General features: G+C 30.7%; 6 protein-coding genes across 9 annotated transcripts; 5 read left to right on the top strand and 1 right to left on the bottom strand.

Annotated features, from left to right (window-relative positions):
• Positions 1–112: 112 nt before the first annotated feature.
• Positions 113–1,288, top strand: LOC122514696 (cytochrome c oxidase assembly protein COX20, mitochondrial). 2 transcript variants are annotated; one of them, XR_006303103.1, is made up of 2 exons: positions 113–296; positions 375–456. XR_006303103.1 is itself a non-coding variant. In XM_043631666.1 (2 exons), exon 2 carries the CDS (start codon positions 510–512, stop codon positions 891–893), a length of 384 nt encoding a protein of 127 aa, XP_043487601.1. In that variant the 5' UTR covers positions 178–269; positions 375–509; the 3' UTR covers positions 894–1,288. The 2 variants fall into 2 exon arrangements, 1 of the variants encoding a protein (XP_043487601.1); XM_043631666.1 differs by having other exon boundaries at positions 178–269; positions 375–1,288.
• Positions 1,289–1,348: 60 nt separating this feature from the next.
• On the top strand, positions 1,349–5,131 carry LOC122514690 (P protein). The gene is made up of 15 exons (XM_043631653.1): positions 1,349–1,573; positions 1,642–1,795; positions 1,876–1,947; positions 2,025–2,157; positions 2,238–2,310; positions 2,413–2,603; positions 2,691–2,954; positions 3,065–3,136; positions 3,213–3,344; positions 3,436–3,690; positions 3,763–3,897; positions 3,975–4,169; positions 4,253–4,486; positions 4,574–4,832; positions 4,918–5,131. The coding sequence occupies exons 1-15, from the start codon at positions 1,483–1,485 to the stop codon at positions 5,013–5,015; spliced, it is 2,358 nt and encodes a 785-aa protein (XP_043487588.1). The 5' UTR covers positions 1,349–1,482; the 3' UTR covers positions 5,016–5,131.
• Positions 5,132–6,532: 1,401 nt separating this feature from the next.
• On the top strand, positions 6,533–7,443 carry LOC122514698 (cyclin-dependent kinases regulatory subunit 1-like). Of its 2 annotated transcripts, none has more exons than XM_043631668.1 (4): positions 6,533–6,597; positions 6,709–6,796; positions 6,881–7,008; positions 7,106–7,443. In XM_043631668.1, the coding sequence occupies exons 2-4, from the start codon at positions 6,729–6,731 to the stop codon at positions 7,162–7,164; spliced, it is 255 nt and encodes an 84-aa protein (XP_043487603.1). In that variant the 5' UTR covers positions 6,533–6,597; positions 6,709–6,728; the 3' UTR covers positions 7,165–7,443. The 2 variants fall into 2 exon arrangements, with proteins under 2 accessions (XP_043487603.1, XP_043487604.1); XM_043631669.1 differs by having other exon boundaries at positions 6,709–6,790.
• A 271-nt stretch (positions 7,444–7,714) lies between these two features.
• LOC122514697 (cytochrome c oxidase subunit 5B, mitochondrial-like) lies at positions 7,715–8,550 on the bottom strand. The gene is made up of 3 exons (XM_043631667.1): positions 8,378–8,550; positions 8,154–8,227; positions 7,715–7,974 (listed from the first exon to the last, which is right to left on the bottom strand). The coding sequence occupies exons 1-3, from the start codon at positions 8,457–8,459 to the stop codon at positions 7,768–7,770; spliced, it is 363 nt and encodes a 120-aa protein (XP_043487602.1). The 5' UTR covers positions 8,460–8,550; the 3' UTR covers positions 7,715–7,767.
• Positions 8,551–8,875: 325 nt separating this feature from the next.
• On the top strand, positions 8,876–11,298 carry LOC122514692 (phosphoribosyl pyrophosphate synthase-associated protein 2). Of its 2 annotated transcripts, none has more exons than XM_043631660.1 (6): positions 8,876–8,986; positions 9,203–9,405; positions 9,641–10,049; positions 10,169–10,441; positions 10,534–10,680; positions 10,783–11,298. In XM_043631660.1, the coding sequence occupies exons 2-6, from the start codon at positions 9,329–9,331 to the stop codon at positions 10,939–10,941; spliced, it is 1,065 nt and encodes a 354-aa protein (XP_043487595.1). In that variant the 5' UTR covers positions 8,876–8,986; positions 9,203–9,328; the 3' UTR covers positions 10,942–11,298. The 2 variants fall into 2 exon arrangements, with proteins under 2 accessions (XP_043487595.1, XP_043487594.1); XM_043631659.1 differs by having other exon boundaries at positions 8,890–8,986; positions 9,206–9,405.
• Positions 11,299–11,635: 337 nt separating this feature from the next.
• On the top strand, positions 11,636–14,918 carry LOC122514689 (dynein axonemal assembly factor 5). Its single transcript, XM_043631652.1, has 6 exons — positions 11,636–12,599; positions 12,687–12,926; positions 13,000–13,195; positions 13,266–13,572; positions 13,655–14,657; positions 14,735–14,918. Exons 1-6 carry the CDS (start codon positions 11,879–11,881, stop codon positions 14,869–14,871), a joined length of 2,604 nt encoding a protein of 867 aa, XP_043487587.1. The 5' UTR covers positions 11,636–11,878; the 3' UTR covers positions 14,872–14,918.
• The last annotated feature ends 5 nt before the right edge of the window (positions 14,919–14,923 follow it).

Genomic DNA, 14,923 nt, shown 5'->3' on the forward strand with positions numbered 1-14,923 from the left:
TATTCGATAGTATGGGACATGCGTCGTGATGTCACTCGCGCTCGTTCCGATTCGACTCTGCTCGGCTTCATTCGATAAAGCTCGGCAAGACTTGCCGTCGTCACCGAAATTCTCCGAAAGTGTAATACGTCCTATCGACGCTAGATAGAGCTACGATCTCGTTTTGCTATCGTAACACCACCTAGCGATCGATTTCTTAACTATTACTTCTAATCGATTACTCGAAAGGTTATTTACCTTGATTAATACTACGATTATATGATCCGCGTGTACGTTGGAACAATACATTTTTTATGGTTATAAATATTTAAATCTTTAACATTATATTTCAACTAATATGTGTTGTTTTATTTTATATCGAACATCTTTTTCAGACTATATCAAATTCCAACATCGGCCTTTTTCTCATGCATCTCAATAATATCGGTCAATTTAATCGGTGCGAATAATATTTATAAATATAAGATTAATTTAATACTTTGACACAATTAGCGAGTAACTTATCGATTATGGACCAGAATATGGAAGAAAAATCAACAATTCCCTCTGCGATCGTTCAAAGAGAAGAAGACCGAAAAGAAATCATTCTTTTTGGGCGCAATATTCTAGAAATTCCTTGCTTTAGAAATAGTTTTTTATACGGTATCTCTAGTGGTATAGGAGGTGGATTATTAGGCTTTTTATTTACTAGCCGACCTAAATTTGCTATGCATTGCGCAATGGGTACATATTTCAATGTAACGATTGCTTATTGGTTCTATTGTCGTTACAATAGAGCTGTGGATCAATTTAATGCTTCGAGAATGCAAGAAATATTTCAAAGGGCTGCTACGATGGAAGGTACCGATGACAGTCCTCAAATTATTGTAGATAAGGAACTGGTCGATGTCTAGAACTTTCCTCCAATTCTGTAAATATTAGTTAAATATAATCAATTTATGCGCTAATATATCCATAATTACTTAGCGCAACTATGCGTAAATACATATTTATGTATACACGATATGTATGACAAATTCTGTATATATGATGCGTGAATATAAAATAGAATATTTACAATTACAGATTTTTAATCCGCTATCATAATTTATACAATACTTTCTACTAATTTATATATTTTCGATATACTCTTAAACAAATGTAAATATGATGTTATTGTCTATTGTACATTATGTAATAATGTATTAACATCTGTAAACATATTTTTCTCTTGTAAGTGTACAAACATATTTTGTAATTATGACCTAAGAAGGACCTTTAACAATAACATTAAAGAATATGAAATAAATTCTCATTCTTCTTCTTATTCTTAATCATCATCATCATCATCATCATCATCATCATCATCATCTTCTGCTTCTTCTTCTTCTTCTTCTTCGAGAAGGAGAAAGTTATTCCATTAGAATAGCCAAAAACCAAAGCATATAATTGATCATATAAAAATTATTAAGTGAAATATATTAAGAATTCTCAACTAAAATAATGTCGCAGAATGATACGAGCGAAGATGAGACAGATCTACAAACTCCGATGTTCCTTAGGAAAGCATCCAAATGTAGTCGTGGTACACCAGGTATATAATTATACAAAAATATCATTGTAAAACGATCTTTGCACAATTGTTCTTACTATTTCATTTAGGCACACCATCTTCTATTTCAAGTTCCATTATATTTGGTCCAATACCGGATGAAGTTCTTCGTGTTTGGAGCCAATTACCTGAAGCAATTCGTTTAGATCCTAGTTTAGCAATTTTTCAAAAAGAATATGATAGGATTCATCAAACCGACAGAAGGTATATATTTAACTCGATGCATTTAAATATATTAAAGCAATTCTATTTCATATTTTTATTCATTTATCGCATGGTTTTAGATACTCCGATACAAAGAGAGATTGTTTAGTAGTAAATATGTCTCTTGGCACGCAACCAGCACCACCCGTAAGGTATTTGTATTTATTTTATATTTGTATTTTAATTTATTACAAACATCGAGATAATTTCAACATTTTCTTTCAATCAGAACGCACCAAAATATTGGCGAAGAAGATACGATACAAGATATACATGACCAAGAACAAGTTCATGAAAAACAAAGACCATTTTATCGTTACTGCAAGTTAATAGCTCTCTCTTGTTGTTGGCTGATATTTACCGTAAGCATTTTAAGCGTGTACTTATTATTATATTTATGACATATACATTCATATATATATATATATATACGTTATAATAGGTGATATTAATGGTGAAGACCGAGAAAGTGGAAAAAATGCATCAGATTTCTATTTCCAGCAATGAAATTCGACGTATCCTTTTTCGCCACAATAAACTTACATTCCATCTTTATAAAAATTCTTTCATAGATCATTTATAATGCTATAACTTTCTTTAAATTTATTTACAATCAGATTACATATTGCAAGGTTCGATTGAAAGTAAAAGGCTCAGCATTACGGTAGAAGGTTCATTATTGCCTCCACTTAAACAAGATATTAATTTTAATTTATCAAGTCATCATTTAAAAATATGGTTAAGTTTATTAATCAATGAATATAATGATTCAACTACTAGTCCGTATGAATATAATGTGCATTCAAAGGTAATTCTTATGTCTGAGTATGTCATTAAAGACGAGATATGAAATATAAGTATTTGCAAAAGTATAGCGTATTAAAATAATTTTCAGAATATAAGCAAATATTGGATTTTACCTCTACTTCCAGAAAATTTAATGGATATATTTCCCGATCAAAAACATCAAAAAATCTTTGAATTGGATAACATCGATGAAAAATTGACAGAAAATACAATATCTATAAATTTATGCACAGACTTAGAACATAGTTTTCCACTTTCAATTGCTTACGATTTATCCTCGATAAATACAGATGATGGTATACCATATGCTGCAGTTGTTTTATTTGGTCTATATGTATTAATTGTATTTGAGGTGAAAAAAAAACATATACATATATATATATATATTACACACGTGAAATATTATTAATACATTACTACAAATATCTAAAAGGACTAATTGCATCTATTTTATATTTTTAGATTGTCCACAGAGCTTTGGCTGCAATGCTAGCATCGACTATGTCTGTGGCAATATTAGCTGCATTTAATGAGGTATTCCTTATACTTATCTATTTAAACAACTTTCTTTAATTCAATTGTTTATTCGATTTTTTTCTAATATTGCTAGAGACCAAATATGGCAGAATTAATTTCATGGATTGACATAGATACGTTACTGTTATTATTTTCCATGATGGTTCTTGTCGCTATTGTGGCAGAAACAGGAATATTCGATTGGTTAGCTGTTTACGCTTACAGGGTACAATATATATATATATAATAATAACATAAATTATATTAAAAAATATATTTTTTCTGTATATTTCTATAATCAATAATATAATCTTTAGATAACTGGAGGAAAATTATGGCCATTAGTGAATACTTTATGTTTCTTTACCACATTTATCTCATCATTTTTGGATAATGTTACAACGGTACTATTAATGACTCCAGTTACCATTAGACTCTGCGAAGTAATGGAATTAAATCCTGTACCTATATTAACAGCAATGGTAGTTTATTCCAATATAGGTGGTGCCATTACACCAGTAGGTGATCCACCAAATGTTATCATTGCCTCTAATCGTGATGTTATTGACGCTGTAAGTATTACTACCATAACATGTTATACTGCGATATAAGCATAGTAATATATCATTGAATTTTTTTATTAGGGAGTAGATTTTAGTACATTTACATTGCATATGAGCATTGGTGTAATACTAGTATTGATTGTCGTATATGCTCAGATGCGTTTCATTTTTCGTGATAAGGCAGTTTTAAGTTTTGATGAACCACGAGAGGTACAAGTAAGCGTGATCTTTTATATTATAAGAAATTTATATAAATTCTTTGATCTTTCAATACACAGAGTATATTTTTCTAGGAACTGAGACATGAGATAGCAATCTGGCAAAGAGCCGCGGCAAGTCTGTCGAGTTATAGTAAAGATGAAAATTTAGTAAGAGAAACTCTGTTAAAGAAAGTACAACGCTTACTATCGCAACTTAAAAAAAAACTAGTGACCGGTAGCGTTGCTTTTGAAAAATATAAAACTACGCTCGAAGAACTAGAAGAAAAGGTATTTAAATGTATATCGTTTTACACGACGAGTAGAGATATTAAATGATCATTTTTGAATTAATAACATTTGTATATTTTCAGTATCCCATAAGAGACAAATGGTTGCTAGTGAAATCAGGATTTACATTAGTGTTTGTTATTACACTATTCTTTCTTCATAGCGTACCTGGGATGAATTTATCATTAGGCTGGACCGCATTACTAGGTGTACTTTTATTACTAATATTAGCAGATAGCGAAGATTTGGATGGACTAATGGCTAGAGTCGAATGGAGCACTTTGTTATTCTTTGCATCATTGTTTATACTTATGGAAGTAAGAATGGAGAGACAAAAATTACATTACATAATACTACTAAGCATTATTTTGTTCGACATGTAACTAACGTTGATATAATAACAGGCCTTATCTCGTTTGGGTCTTATTGCTTGGATAGGAAAGCAAACCGAAAGAATTATTTTATCCGTTAATGAAGAATCCCGTTTGGCTGTAGCCATACTTTTAATCTTGTGGGTATCTGCATTTGCAAGCGCATTCGTTGATAATGTACCTTTGAGCACAATGATGGTAAGAATAGCAATAAATTTAGCTAAAAATCATGAACTTAGATTACCTTTGCAACCTTTAATTTGGGCATTAGCTTTTGGCGCTTGCATGGGAGGTAAGTGGATTTTTAATTACGGATTGTCTTAATCTTTATATTACCAGTATTTATGTGGTTGAATGGACGGTTCTGGTATTTACAGGAAATGGAACTTTAATTGGAGCTACTGCAAATGTTGTTTGTGCAGGAGTAGCAGAGCAACACGGATATAAATTCACTTTTATTCAATTTTTAAAGTAATCTTTTTCTTTATTAGTTTTTTCCTTATTATGTTATTCTGAGACTTTTTAATGTTTCTTTTTCTTTTCTTTTTTTTTTCTTTCAGGGTTGGCTTTCCCGTGATGATCACAAGCACTATGACAGTAACTATGTACTTGATGATCTCTCATGTTATTTTTGCTTGGAATGGAATGTGAATATATTCTTTGCGAACTAATAATGAAGTAACTCTTCAAACTACACTACTTATTTACAAATAAATAAGTGTATAAGTAACAATTTTTTGTAACAAACATTTATAGTATTAAAATATTATTAATGATATAAAAAAATTCATATATAAACATATTATATGAACATATTTAATAAAATTAAGTAATTTTCTAAAGAAAATAAATATATTTTATATATTGATAAAAATTATTATTTCAAAGAATATTTGATTTTTGTTAACCTTATTATTATGCACGAGGTTGACCAACGTTGGGGTTAATTATTGCACAATAAAAACGCATAATTATATTCGAGCATAAGTTTAATACCGATTCGTAAACGTGTTTCGAGTATATAAAGAGCGATAGAATAAATTAAACATAAGAAATCAGTAACTATTACGAAGACAAATTTGTATTTCCATATTTAGGATTTCTCCTGTTACGGCCAATAACTAACTGAGCGGAAGAAGGAAGACTGGCCGAGCGAAAATAGCGCCCGTTTCCTCTAGTAGTTGTACCACCACCTATATGTGGCCGTCACGCCAAAGCTTGGCGCCACCGGCACTCTTACCGTCACGCCTCTGGTGGCGAAAACTGACAACTTAAAAAACCCCACGTATATGAATAACCACTGCTATTCGCTCTATTCCGTTCCAACCACTGAGCAAGACACACGCGTTTTACTAGCAGCGACAAAAGACTGAACACTAGTCACTACTTCCGTTTTTCTTTGTTATATTTGTTAAGTTTGTAATATATATTTTTGTAAGTCTTTTTTGATACGTTTAAAATATAAAATATTCTAATAATATATTTCCCTAGTGAATTAATTATTTTTGAATATTGTTAAAAAACGCTACATATACTGTAGCGGCCTGCTGTCGATAAGCAGATTTCTACCTTATCCTATGCGACGATTGGCGCTGCCATCCTCACCGCTGATTCTTTGGCCAAGCTACTTTAGCGCTAGCACTCTATCACGGCTAACAACGTTTCTATGGGAACGTTAATGTTTCCATAGTTACAAAGACTTTCTTCTTCTGTTTTTATAAATAAAGAAATGAATTAAGAAGTTACACGTGCTCGATCAACAACGCATTTTTGTTATCCGTTTTTGTTTTGTAATAGTTATGAATAAATAAATGTTACGTAAAAATAGTAGTGGCGATCAGTGTTTGAACCAATAGAATTCAAGTTCCTGGTTCCTTCCGCTGCAATACGTCGATCAAGCTGCCATCTGACGTTACTAGCGGAAGTTAGCTGAGACGCCACACATATTATATATATATATATATATATATATGCATTATGCACATATATAAGATTGCATAGAAACGCGCCATAAGCTCGAATCATCGGCAAGTTCATTCGATTGTCAATCTCATATGGTAAACAAAGCAGAGTATATGCATGAAATTCCTATCTGCATTTTTGTTTTGTTTTAATGTTGATTAAGTAATAGAAAATCAGTACAATTTTATAATAATTGATATTTGCAGTCAAAAGTTGAGCGACTCATATGATCAACATGCCTGTCGATCAAATTCAGTATTCCGAAAGATACACCGATGATAATTACGAGTATAGGTTAAATTTGTTGATTTAATGAGAATTTTATTATAATTAGAATTTTATTAGTTTAAAAGATTTAAAATTCCACCTGATTTGTAGGCACGTCATTCTTCCTATGGATATAGCGATACATGTACCTAAAACACACTTAATGTCGGAAACCGAATGGCGTAATTTAGGGGTTCAACAAAGTCCTAGGTGGGTTCATTATATGATGCACAGTCCAGGTATGTTATTTGGGTATTTGTTACAAATATTAATTTTAAATATTATATTATTTGTAAATCATTTTCATGAATTTTAAGAACTATTGTGCGTTTGCAGAACCACATGTCTTGCTTTTTCGTCGGCCAAGAAATCAGAGAGGAAAACGTATAGTGTGACAAATGAATCTTTGTATATAAAAATGTGTAATTGATGCACTTTTTTGAAGAAGAAGAAAAGTACATTTATATATACTACTTGCAGCATATATATATATATATGTGTGCGTGTACATATCGTGTGTAAAAATAAGTAGTTTATATGTAAATTTTTAAACAAATAATCATAAACATTAATTTGTTATAAATATAAATTAAGATGTCTTTGTATATTATGGTGATAACGATTTGTTAATTATCCAAGTATTTTGCTTACAAATATATTTAAATTTCAATGTACTCCGAGTACTTTCCATAATTTTTATTAAATTTTTATATTAACATCTTCACTTATGAATGTGTATATTATATATTTCATATTTACTATAATTTTAGGTAAAGTGATCGCACATAGTTGATACACGTATTCATAGATGATATATGAGTACAATAATATGCAATCTACTACTCATATCGTACAACATTGTTAACAAAAGTTTGCATGGCGAAAGTAGGAAAAATTAAATATGGATAGGCAATAAATAATTGTTATTTTTCTACTTATCTAATATAATGTTAATTCTATATATTTTAAACAGTTCACTAGTTTATTCTCATGTTTTATTAAACAGGAGCTTTTTCAACGAGCTTAAACCAATATCCACATTCACAACGTCGTGGAGTTCCTTCGTGTAACCACATCCAGTTTATATGCGAATGATCTTCTTCGCAGATACATCCAACCAAACGACTGTCAAATGCACTCGGTACCAGATTTGGACATTCTTTTGTGCCAGGTCCACGTTTTGTAACGTTCAAGTTAAAAGGATCCTGAGAATATGACAAATGGCCTACTAAGTGTATTTTCAGGAGAATATACAAAAAATAATCAATACAATTTTAATAGATAACAACGTCAAATAATATTCATGCAAGTATGTAATAGATCAATGAAATAATAGAGATCATATTTGAAATCATATATATTGACGTAAATGACAAAAACTTACTTCGTCGCCGGCGGCTATAGCAAGTTTTTCTCGTTTTTCTATTCCCGTTGCATGTTCCAATGGATCAGCACACTCTATAAAGACAAGACAAGACAAGACAAGACAAGACAAGACAGTAAAGCCTTATACTTTGAGAACTATCAATACATTACGTAATTAAGAAATATCTAAAGTGGAGAAAATATAATCGGTTTAATATTGGAAAGTAGACTTAAATGAATTACCTCGTTTTATATATCTTGGTGCACTGTAAGATATCGAACGTCGACATGTAAGTAAAATCGCACGCCCATAAGAACATGCCATTTTGCAAACCTCTATTAAATCCTACCGTATACTTTCCTCTTTTACGCCTTGGACCGAAAATGAACGACCTGACCCAACTATGTAATGAAAAAAGATTAGCAACTTTATACGCCATAGGATGACCACCGACATTAGCGCCATTTATAGTGGTAGGAAGATTGTACTACGCTTGATCCGTTGTAAACTAACCATTACAAGCTCACGTGTTAAAAAAGGGCGCCAATTTGAAATTTGAAATTGAAAATTCGTTGCGTTACAAACGCGGGAAAAATAATGGCGTTCTTTACCCATGGAAACGTTCGTTAAATCTCGAAAGAAAATAAATATTTTAAGAGATATTTATTAATATAATTTAGTATTTGAATGGAAGCGATGGAAAATACGCTGTTCTTCCTATTAGTTAGATGTTCTATCGCATATTATTTACAGAGCTTTACCCTTCTGTCACATGAAAGACCGATCTACCAACTATAGTTCTACGTAACTTGCGCCAGTGAGCGACGGGTGAGCGGCTCTTCGGACGATTGGTAAAAAGGCTAATTAAAACAATTAACTCTGTGTTTACAAGCTTTCATTCTTATTTAATATAATAATAGACCCACGATAATTACATTAATCAGATCTCAATAGCAAATATCAAATAGCATGCGAGATTACGTTCAATGGAAACTTACGCGTAGTTCTATAAAACGATTTAAGATAATATTATTATAGATGTTTAATCAATTTTCAATTCTTGCAAGTAGCACTACAATCTTCTACGATAGAACATCTCTTAAAGGACCTTAATAAGAGGATATTTAATACTTTTGCCTGAATTTTGAGAAAGAGAAGAAGAAGAAGAAGAAGAAGAAATTATTTCTTTTAAAATGGATAAACCAGTTTCGTCGGATATCGTTTTAATAGCGGGTAATTCACATCCAGAGTTGGCTAATCTAATCGCCAAGTAAGTTATATTTTAATCTTTTTTACATTTCCATCTTTTTACGTAAGAGATAATTATGTTCTTTTGATTAACTACATTACTTTATCATATTGCCTAATGAATATTTATCGATAGTTGGATATATTCCAAAAATTACTTATCATATAAAATACTTATGTTTACAATTTGATAAACACAAAATTCTTACATTAAAGTATTTTTCGTTTTTCCTTTTTTTTTTTTTTATATCTTTAAGTCGTCTTGGCGTAAAGCATGGTGGATGTTCCGTATACCATAAATCGAATCGTGAAACTATGGTTGAAATAAGTGATTCTGTGCGAGGTAAAGATCTATATATAATTCAAACTGGTACAAAAGATGTTAATAATAATATAATGGAGCTCCTGATCATGGCATACGCTTGTAAAACATCATCGGCAAAAAATATCGTCGGAGTGATTCCGTATTTACCTTATTCTAAACAATGCAAAATGCGTAAGCGTGGTTGTATAGTTTCCAAACTCTTAGCAAAGATGTTATGCAAAAGCGGATTAACGCATATAATTACTATGGACTTGCATCAAAAAGAAATCCAAGGCTTTTTTGATGTTCCTGTAGATAATTTAAGAGCCAGTCCATTTTTATTACAATATATTCAAGAATCTGTAAGTACGATTTCTGTTAATTTAAATATTACTTCCATAGCTATATTCTTCTACTTTACGTTGGATCAATAATTATGGGATATCTATTACTTCATATTCTATATTCCTGCCATTGTTAGATACCTGATTATCACAATTCTGTAATCGTTGCAAGAAATCCAGGAAGCGCAAAAAAAGCAACTAGCTATGCAGAAAGATTGCGTCTAGGAATAGCAGTTATACACGGAGAACAAAGAGAAGCCGAATCAGATATGAACGATGGACGTTATTCTCCACCAGCGCTAGCTTCAAGAACGATGGAGGTAGGCGTGGGTGTACCTATGCATCCTGCTAAAGAAAAGCCTCCGATCAATGTTGTAGGAGATGTGGGAGGACGCATTGCCATTATGGTGGTAAGAAGATATTCTACAAAAATTAATACGTACGCATACTTAACTCTTCTTATAATTATTTATAATTTATAATTATTTTCATTTGATTTTAGGATGATATGATAGATGATGTACAATCTTATGTGGCTGCGGCTGAAGTACTTAAAGAAAGAGGTGCATATAAAATCTATGTGTTAGCCACTCACGGTTTGCTCAGTTCCGATGCACCTAGACTTATCGAAGAGTCACCAATTGACGAGGTAATGAATTCTTCTAAATTTCGTTTTAGCAAAGTCGAATTTTTTAATAGTATAAGAAACATTTACTGTGACAAATTAGTTGGATTTTAATATTTTTCTCAGGTTGTTGTGACCAATACTGTACCTCACGACGTACAAAAAATGCAGTGTCCAAAAATCAAAACTGTTGACATAAGCATTTTACTAGCCGAAGCTATTCGGCGCATTCATAACAAAGAATCAATGTCTTATTTGTTTAAAAACGTTACATTAGAAGATTGAACAACAAAATGTGTAGATATTTGTATAATTTACAGTAAAAATCTAAAATTTAGCAAAAACATAAAATTCAATTTCAATTAAATGGCTGAATACTTCATATTATTCAATATTGGGATAATGTAAAACAACATATCTACGTCTTAATTGTGCATACTATTTTTATAACTCACAAATTATTTCTTAAAAAGGATGAAATATTTTAATTACCAACAGATGTAAGTTTATTTCTTACACTTGACATTTCTAAAATTTGATAAAATATTGTAAAAGTTCAAGAATTATAAATTCGATAAACGAGGTAAAATGTATGCTCTGTATAATGTAATTTACATTTTTTAATTTAATCACTCAACCTGAGCGAATTTCTAATTTATTATTTACCATCCATGAACGCGGAATTATTATATAGTTTTACCCATAAAGTCAGAATATATTTCATTTAATCAGATATAATTTTCAAAAACTAATTTGGTATAAATGTTGTTTAAAAATCGTGTTAACAAAAATGACATAATTATTGACTTGTGTAAAACATGAAAGTATTTTTATGTTTGCCATATCACGCTTATGTTAATAATGTTATTCATTTTACATTCTTAAATAATATATTATGTATTTTATTATCCAAAATGAATAAATGTCTATTATTGAATGAAGATTCTGGGTTTAACATATATTATCCGTGTAACAACGTAAATAATTGATGCATGTCGCGATGTGTGTATATGGATGGTGGTAGAGAAATCACTAGTTCAATACATACGCCTGTAACCATGGTAATAATTGATGTCCTACGAGATTATATTTATCGTATATATCTTCCTTCATTTGATAACTATTTTTTAAATATAGTTTGAAGCTGGATATAAGCAAAAGTGTCTAATATTAAAAGCTAATAAGAAAATATTAGAAATAAAAGAATATTACTGAAAGAGAAATGTCATTGGAAATTGAAACTGAAACTGAAGCTGGTTTAAATAGAATTTGTTTGTCATTACAAGCTGAGAATAAGGAAAGAAGAAAGCATGTTTTGAACGAAATTCTAAAAGCAATATTTGAAAGAAAAGAAATCCTGGATACTGATAATCTATTAAAAATATGGGAAAAATTAAATAGACCATTGATTAGATTGTTAAATGACCAAGCAGAAGTTTGTCGAGATCGTGCCGTAGAACTGTTAAAGAAGTTTTTGAATTCATTGCATCCTCATGACAAACATATTATTTATGTGATTCCAGTATTGTCAAGACGCTTGAGTCCAGAAGAATATATAGAACCATCCGAAGAAGTAAGGCTAAAATGTATTACTCTCTTAAAAGTTATTATTTTAAAATATAAAGACCATATTTCTGTATATATGGATGAGATAACAGGAATTCTTGCAAGAACTGTTAGGGATAAATATCCCAACGCTAAAAGGGAAAGTTGTGAATGTATATCAGAATTAGGAAAAACTGTACCTAGGCATTTTTATACCTATTCTGAAACTCTAATAAAACCAATATTAAGTAATTTTAGTCATCAACATTATAGAGTCAGAGTAGCTTCCGTTAAAACAATTGGTGATGCTATTCAATACGGTAATAGCAAATCTATAGAAGAAATTGCAACACCTTTAGCCGAAAGACTCTTCGATCAAAGCGGAGTTGTTAGAGCAGGTAACGTCTTAATATATTACGCACATACGCGCAATTAATAACAATTTCTTTCGACAATAATACATCATAATTAATGATCGTATAAAGCTGTTGTAGAAGTAGCAGGACATTGGCTTGTGGAGTTAAGAGATAGATACAGTTGGTGGCATAAAATTCTTCCACTTATTTTAACGGGTCTTCATGATGAAATAGAAATGATACGTATTTCGGCAGTAAAAATGTGGGACGAAGCAGGTCAATTGTATATAAAAGAAAATCAAAGTGACGAAAAGTTTAAAGATAAAATGGACTTTCTCGTAGAGAAACCAAAACATTATCCACCTAATAGTACATTTTCAATTACACATACGCGGTATACGATAATGTAACATAATATTCATTGAAACATTGTTTTTTTCAGTTACCAGACCAAATTTAGGATGTCGTACTATAGTTCAAGAAAATCTATGTAAACTTGTAAATGGAATAACACGTGAACTTGATGATTGGATGGCTGATATAAGACTTCGTTCAGCACAATTACTTAGCGTTTTAATACTAAACGCAGAAGAATACGTAACTCAACATATAGAAAAATTATTACCAGCAATTTATAGGTATATAAAACATTTTCTTATATATTATTGTTTATTTACTTTTTACTATTTTTTTTTTTTTTTCTAACAGAGCTTGCAACGATGAAGATAAAAGAGTTGTGGATAATATAGAAATTGCAGCAGAATATTTAGGATACTTTGTACCTCCACAAATTTATTGTCATTTAGTATTGCCAATGTTGGAAAACTCACCTACAGCAGGTCATCTAAGAGCATTTTCTGCTATTATAAGATGTACAGAAAAAAATATTCTTCTACCTCATATAGAAAAAATTAGCAATTTTTTACAACAATCACATATTAGCCGTAGCAAAAAAAGTATTTATCAGCAACAACTTTTATCTTGCTGCGATTCTCTTTTAACAGTATGCGACAAGGTTTGGCTTTTCTCTTATCGTTAAACTTATTTATTTCTATTAAATTCTATAAAAAAAAAATCATAGAAAACCAATGTTTCAGGAATGCGTCCTTATTTCCCAGAATTTATTTACCGTCACATTTACTTGTCTGGCTATGAGTACAGAGAAGTTTATTTCCAAAGAAGCAGATCGATTATTTGATGTGCTCGCAAGCATAGAATCGTTGAAAAATACAGATGATCTGTTTCTTCGTCATATGAGAGCAATGCTAATGTCTATTTGTAATAATTGTGATTCATGGACAACGCATAGTCCAGAACATGAAATATTTCGAACATGTTTAATACGTACTTCGATCGCTGCTGCTAATTATATAGATATTGTGCTACCGATACTACAGGATATTATGAGCAAAAATACAGACATGGAATTGCGATTGTTATATTTAATATTACTATCTGAATATTTGTTATGCAACAAGCAATCTCTCCGTTGCATCATAGATTTTCCTAAATTTGTAAATGAAATTTTAGAAATATGCATTATTCCTAATCTCATTTGGTCAGCGGGTAGAATATCCGAAGCATTACGTACAGCTTCTATTTCATGTTTGTGCGCTCTTTTACAAAATGATATTCATTCCACGCAAAGATTCTATCGCGTCAAAGATTCTATTGCTATTGTTAATGAAGGAATAGACAAAAAAACGAGTGAATGTAAAATCACAATATTTTCTACCATAGAAAATTATTTATCCATCTTCGATAGAATTATTCCTATTTTGATTACTCTTGTCGATGATAATATGAAAAAAACTAGGCTTTATTCTTTGCGTGCTATTTATTATATGATGTCAATTGGACACAAGTTGTCTTGCATAAAAGAAGATCATATTCATAGAGTATGCGCGAGCGTATTGAAAAGATTAGATGATGGTTGCGATGAAATACGATGGGCAGCTCTAGAAGCTCTTGTAGAAATATGGTTTACTATTCCGAAAGATTACAATATAATTTGTTGTAAAAGTTATATAGATTCCCTTTACACAACGGTATTGATACATCTAGACGACCCAGAACCAAAGTTTCAAGATTTTGTATTAGGTAAATATTCCGCTTTATAAAATCTTCTAATATATTTTTATTTAAAAAGAAAATAATTAATATTATATCTTTTTCAGATGTATTGATACACTTGGCAAGGATTTATCCTAAATTATTGGTTGAAAAGTTAAAAAATTGTCAAACAAACTTTAGAAACCAAACTGGTATAGAAATACTTTTAAGTCATTGTTACGAATTGTTAAAAAACAATTAATAGACATGTACTGAATACTTTATAAACTTGGACCGTGGAATAATGTTTAAAA

The sequence above is a fragment of the Polistes fuscatus genome, unplaced genomic scaffold (genome assembly GCF_010416935.1).
Source record: "Polistes fuscatus isolate 324 unplaced genomic scaffold, CU_Pfus_HIC Scaffold15, whole genome shotgun sequence".
In the NCBI taxonomy this organism is placed as follows: domain Eukaryota; kingdom Metazoa; phylum Arthropoda; class Insecta; order Hymenoptera; family Vespidae; genus Polistes; species Polistes fuscatus.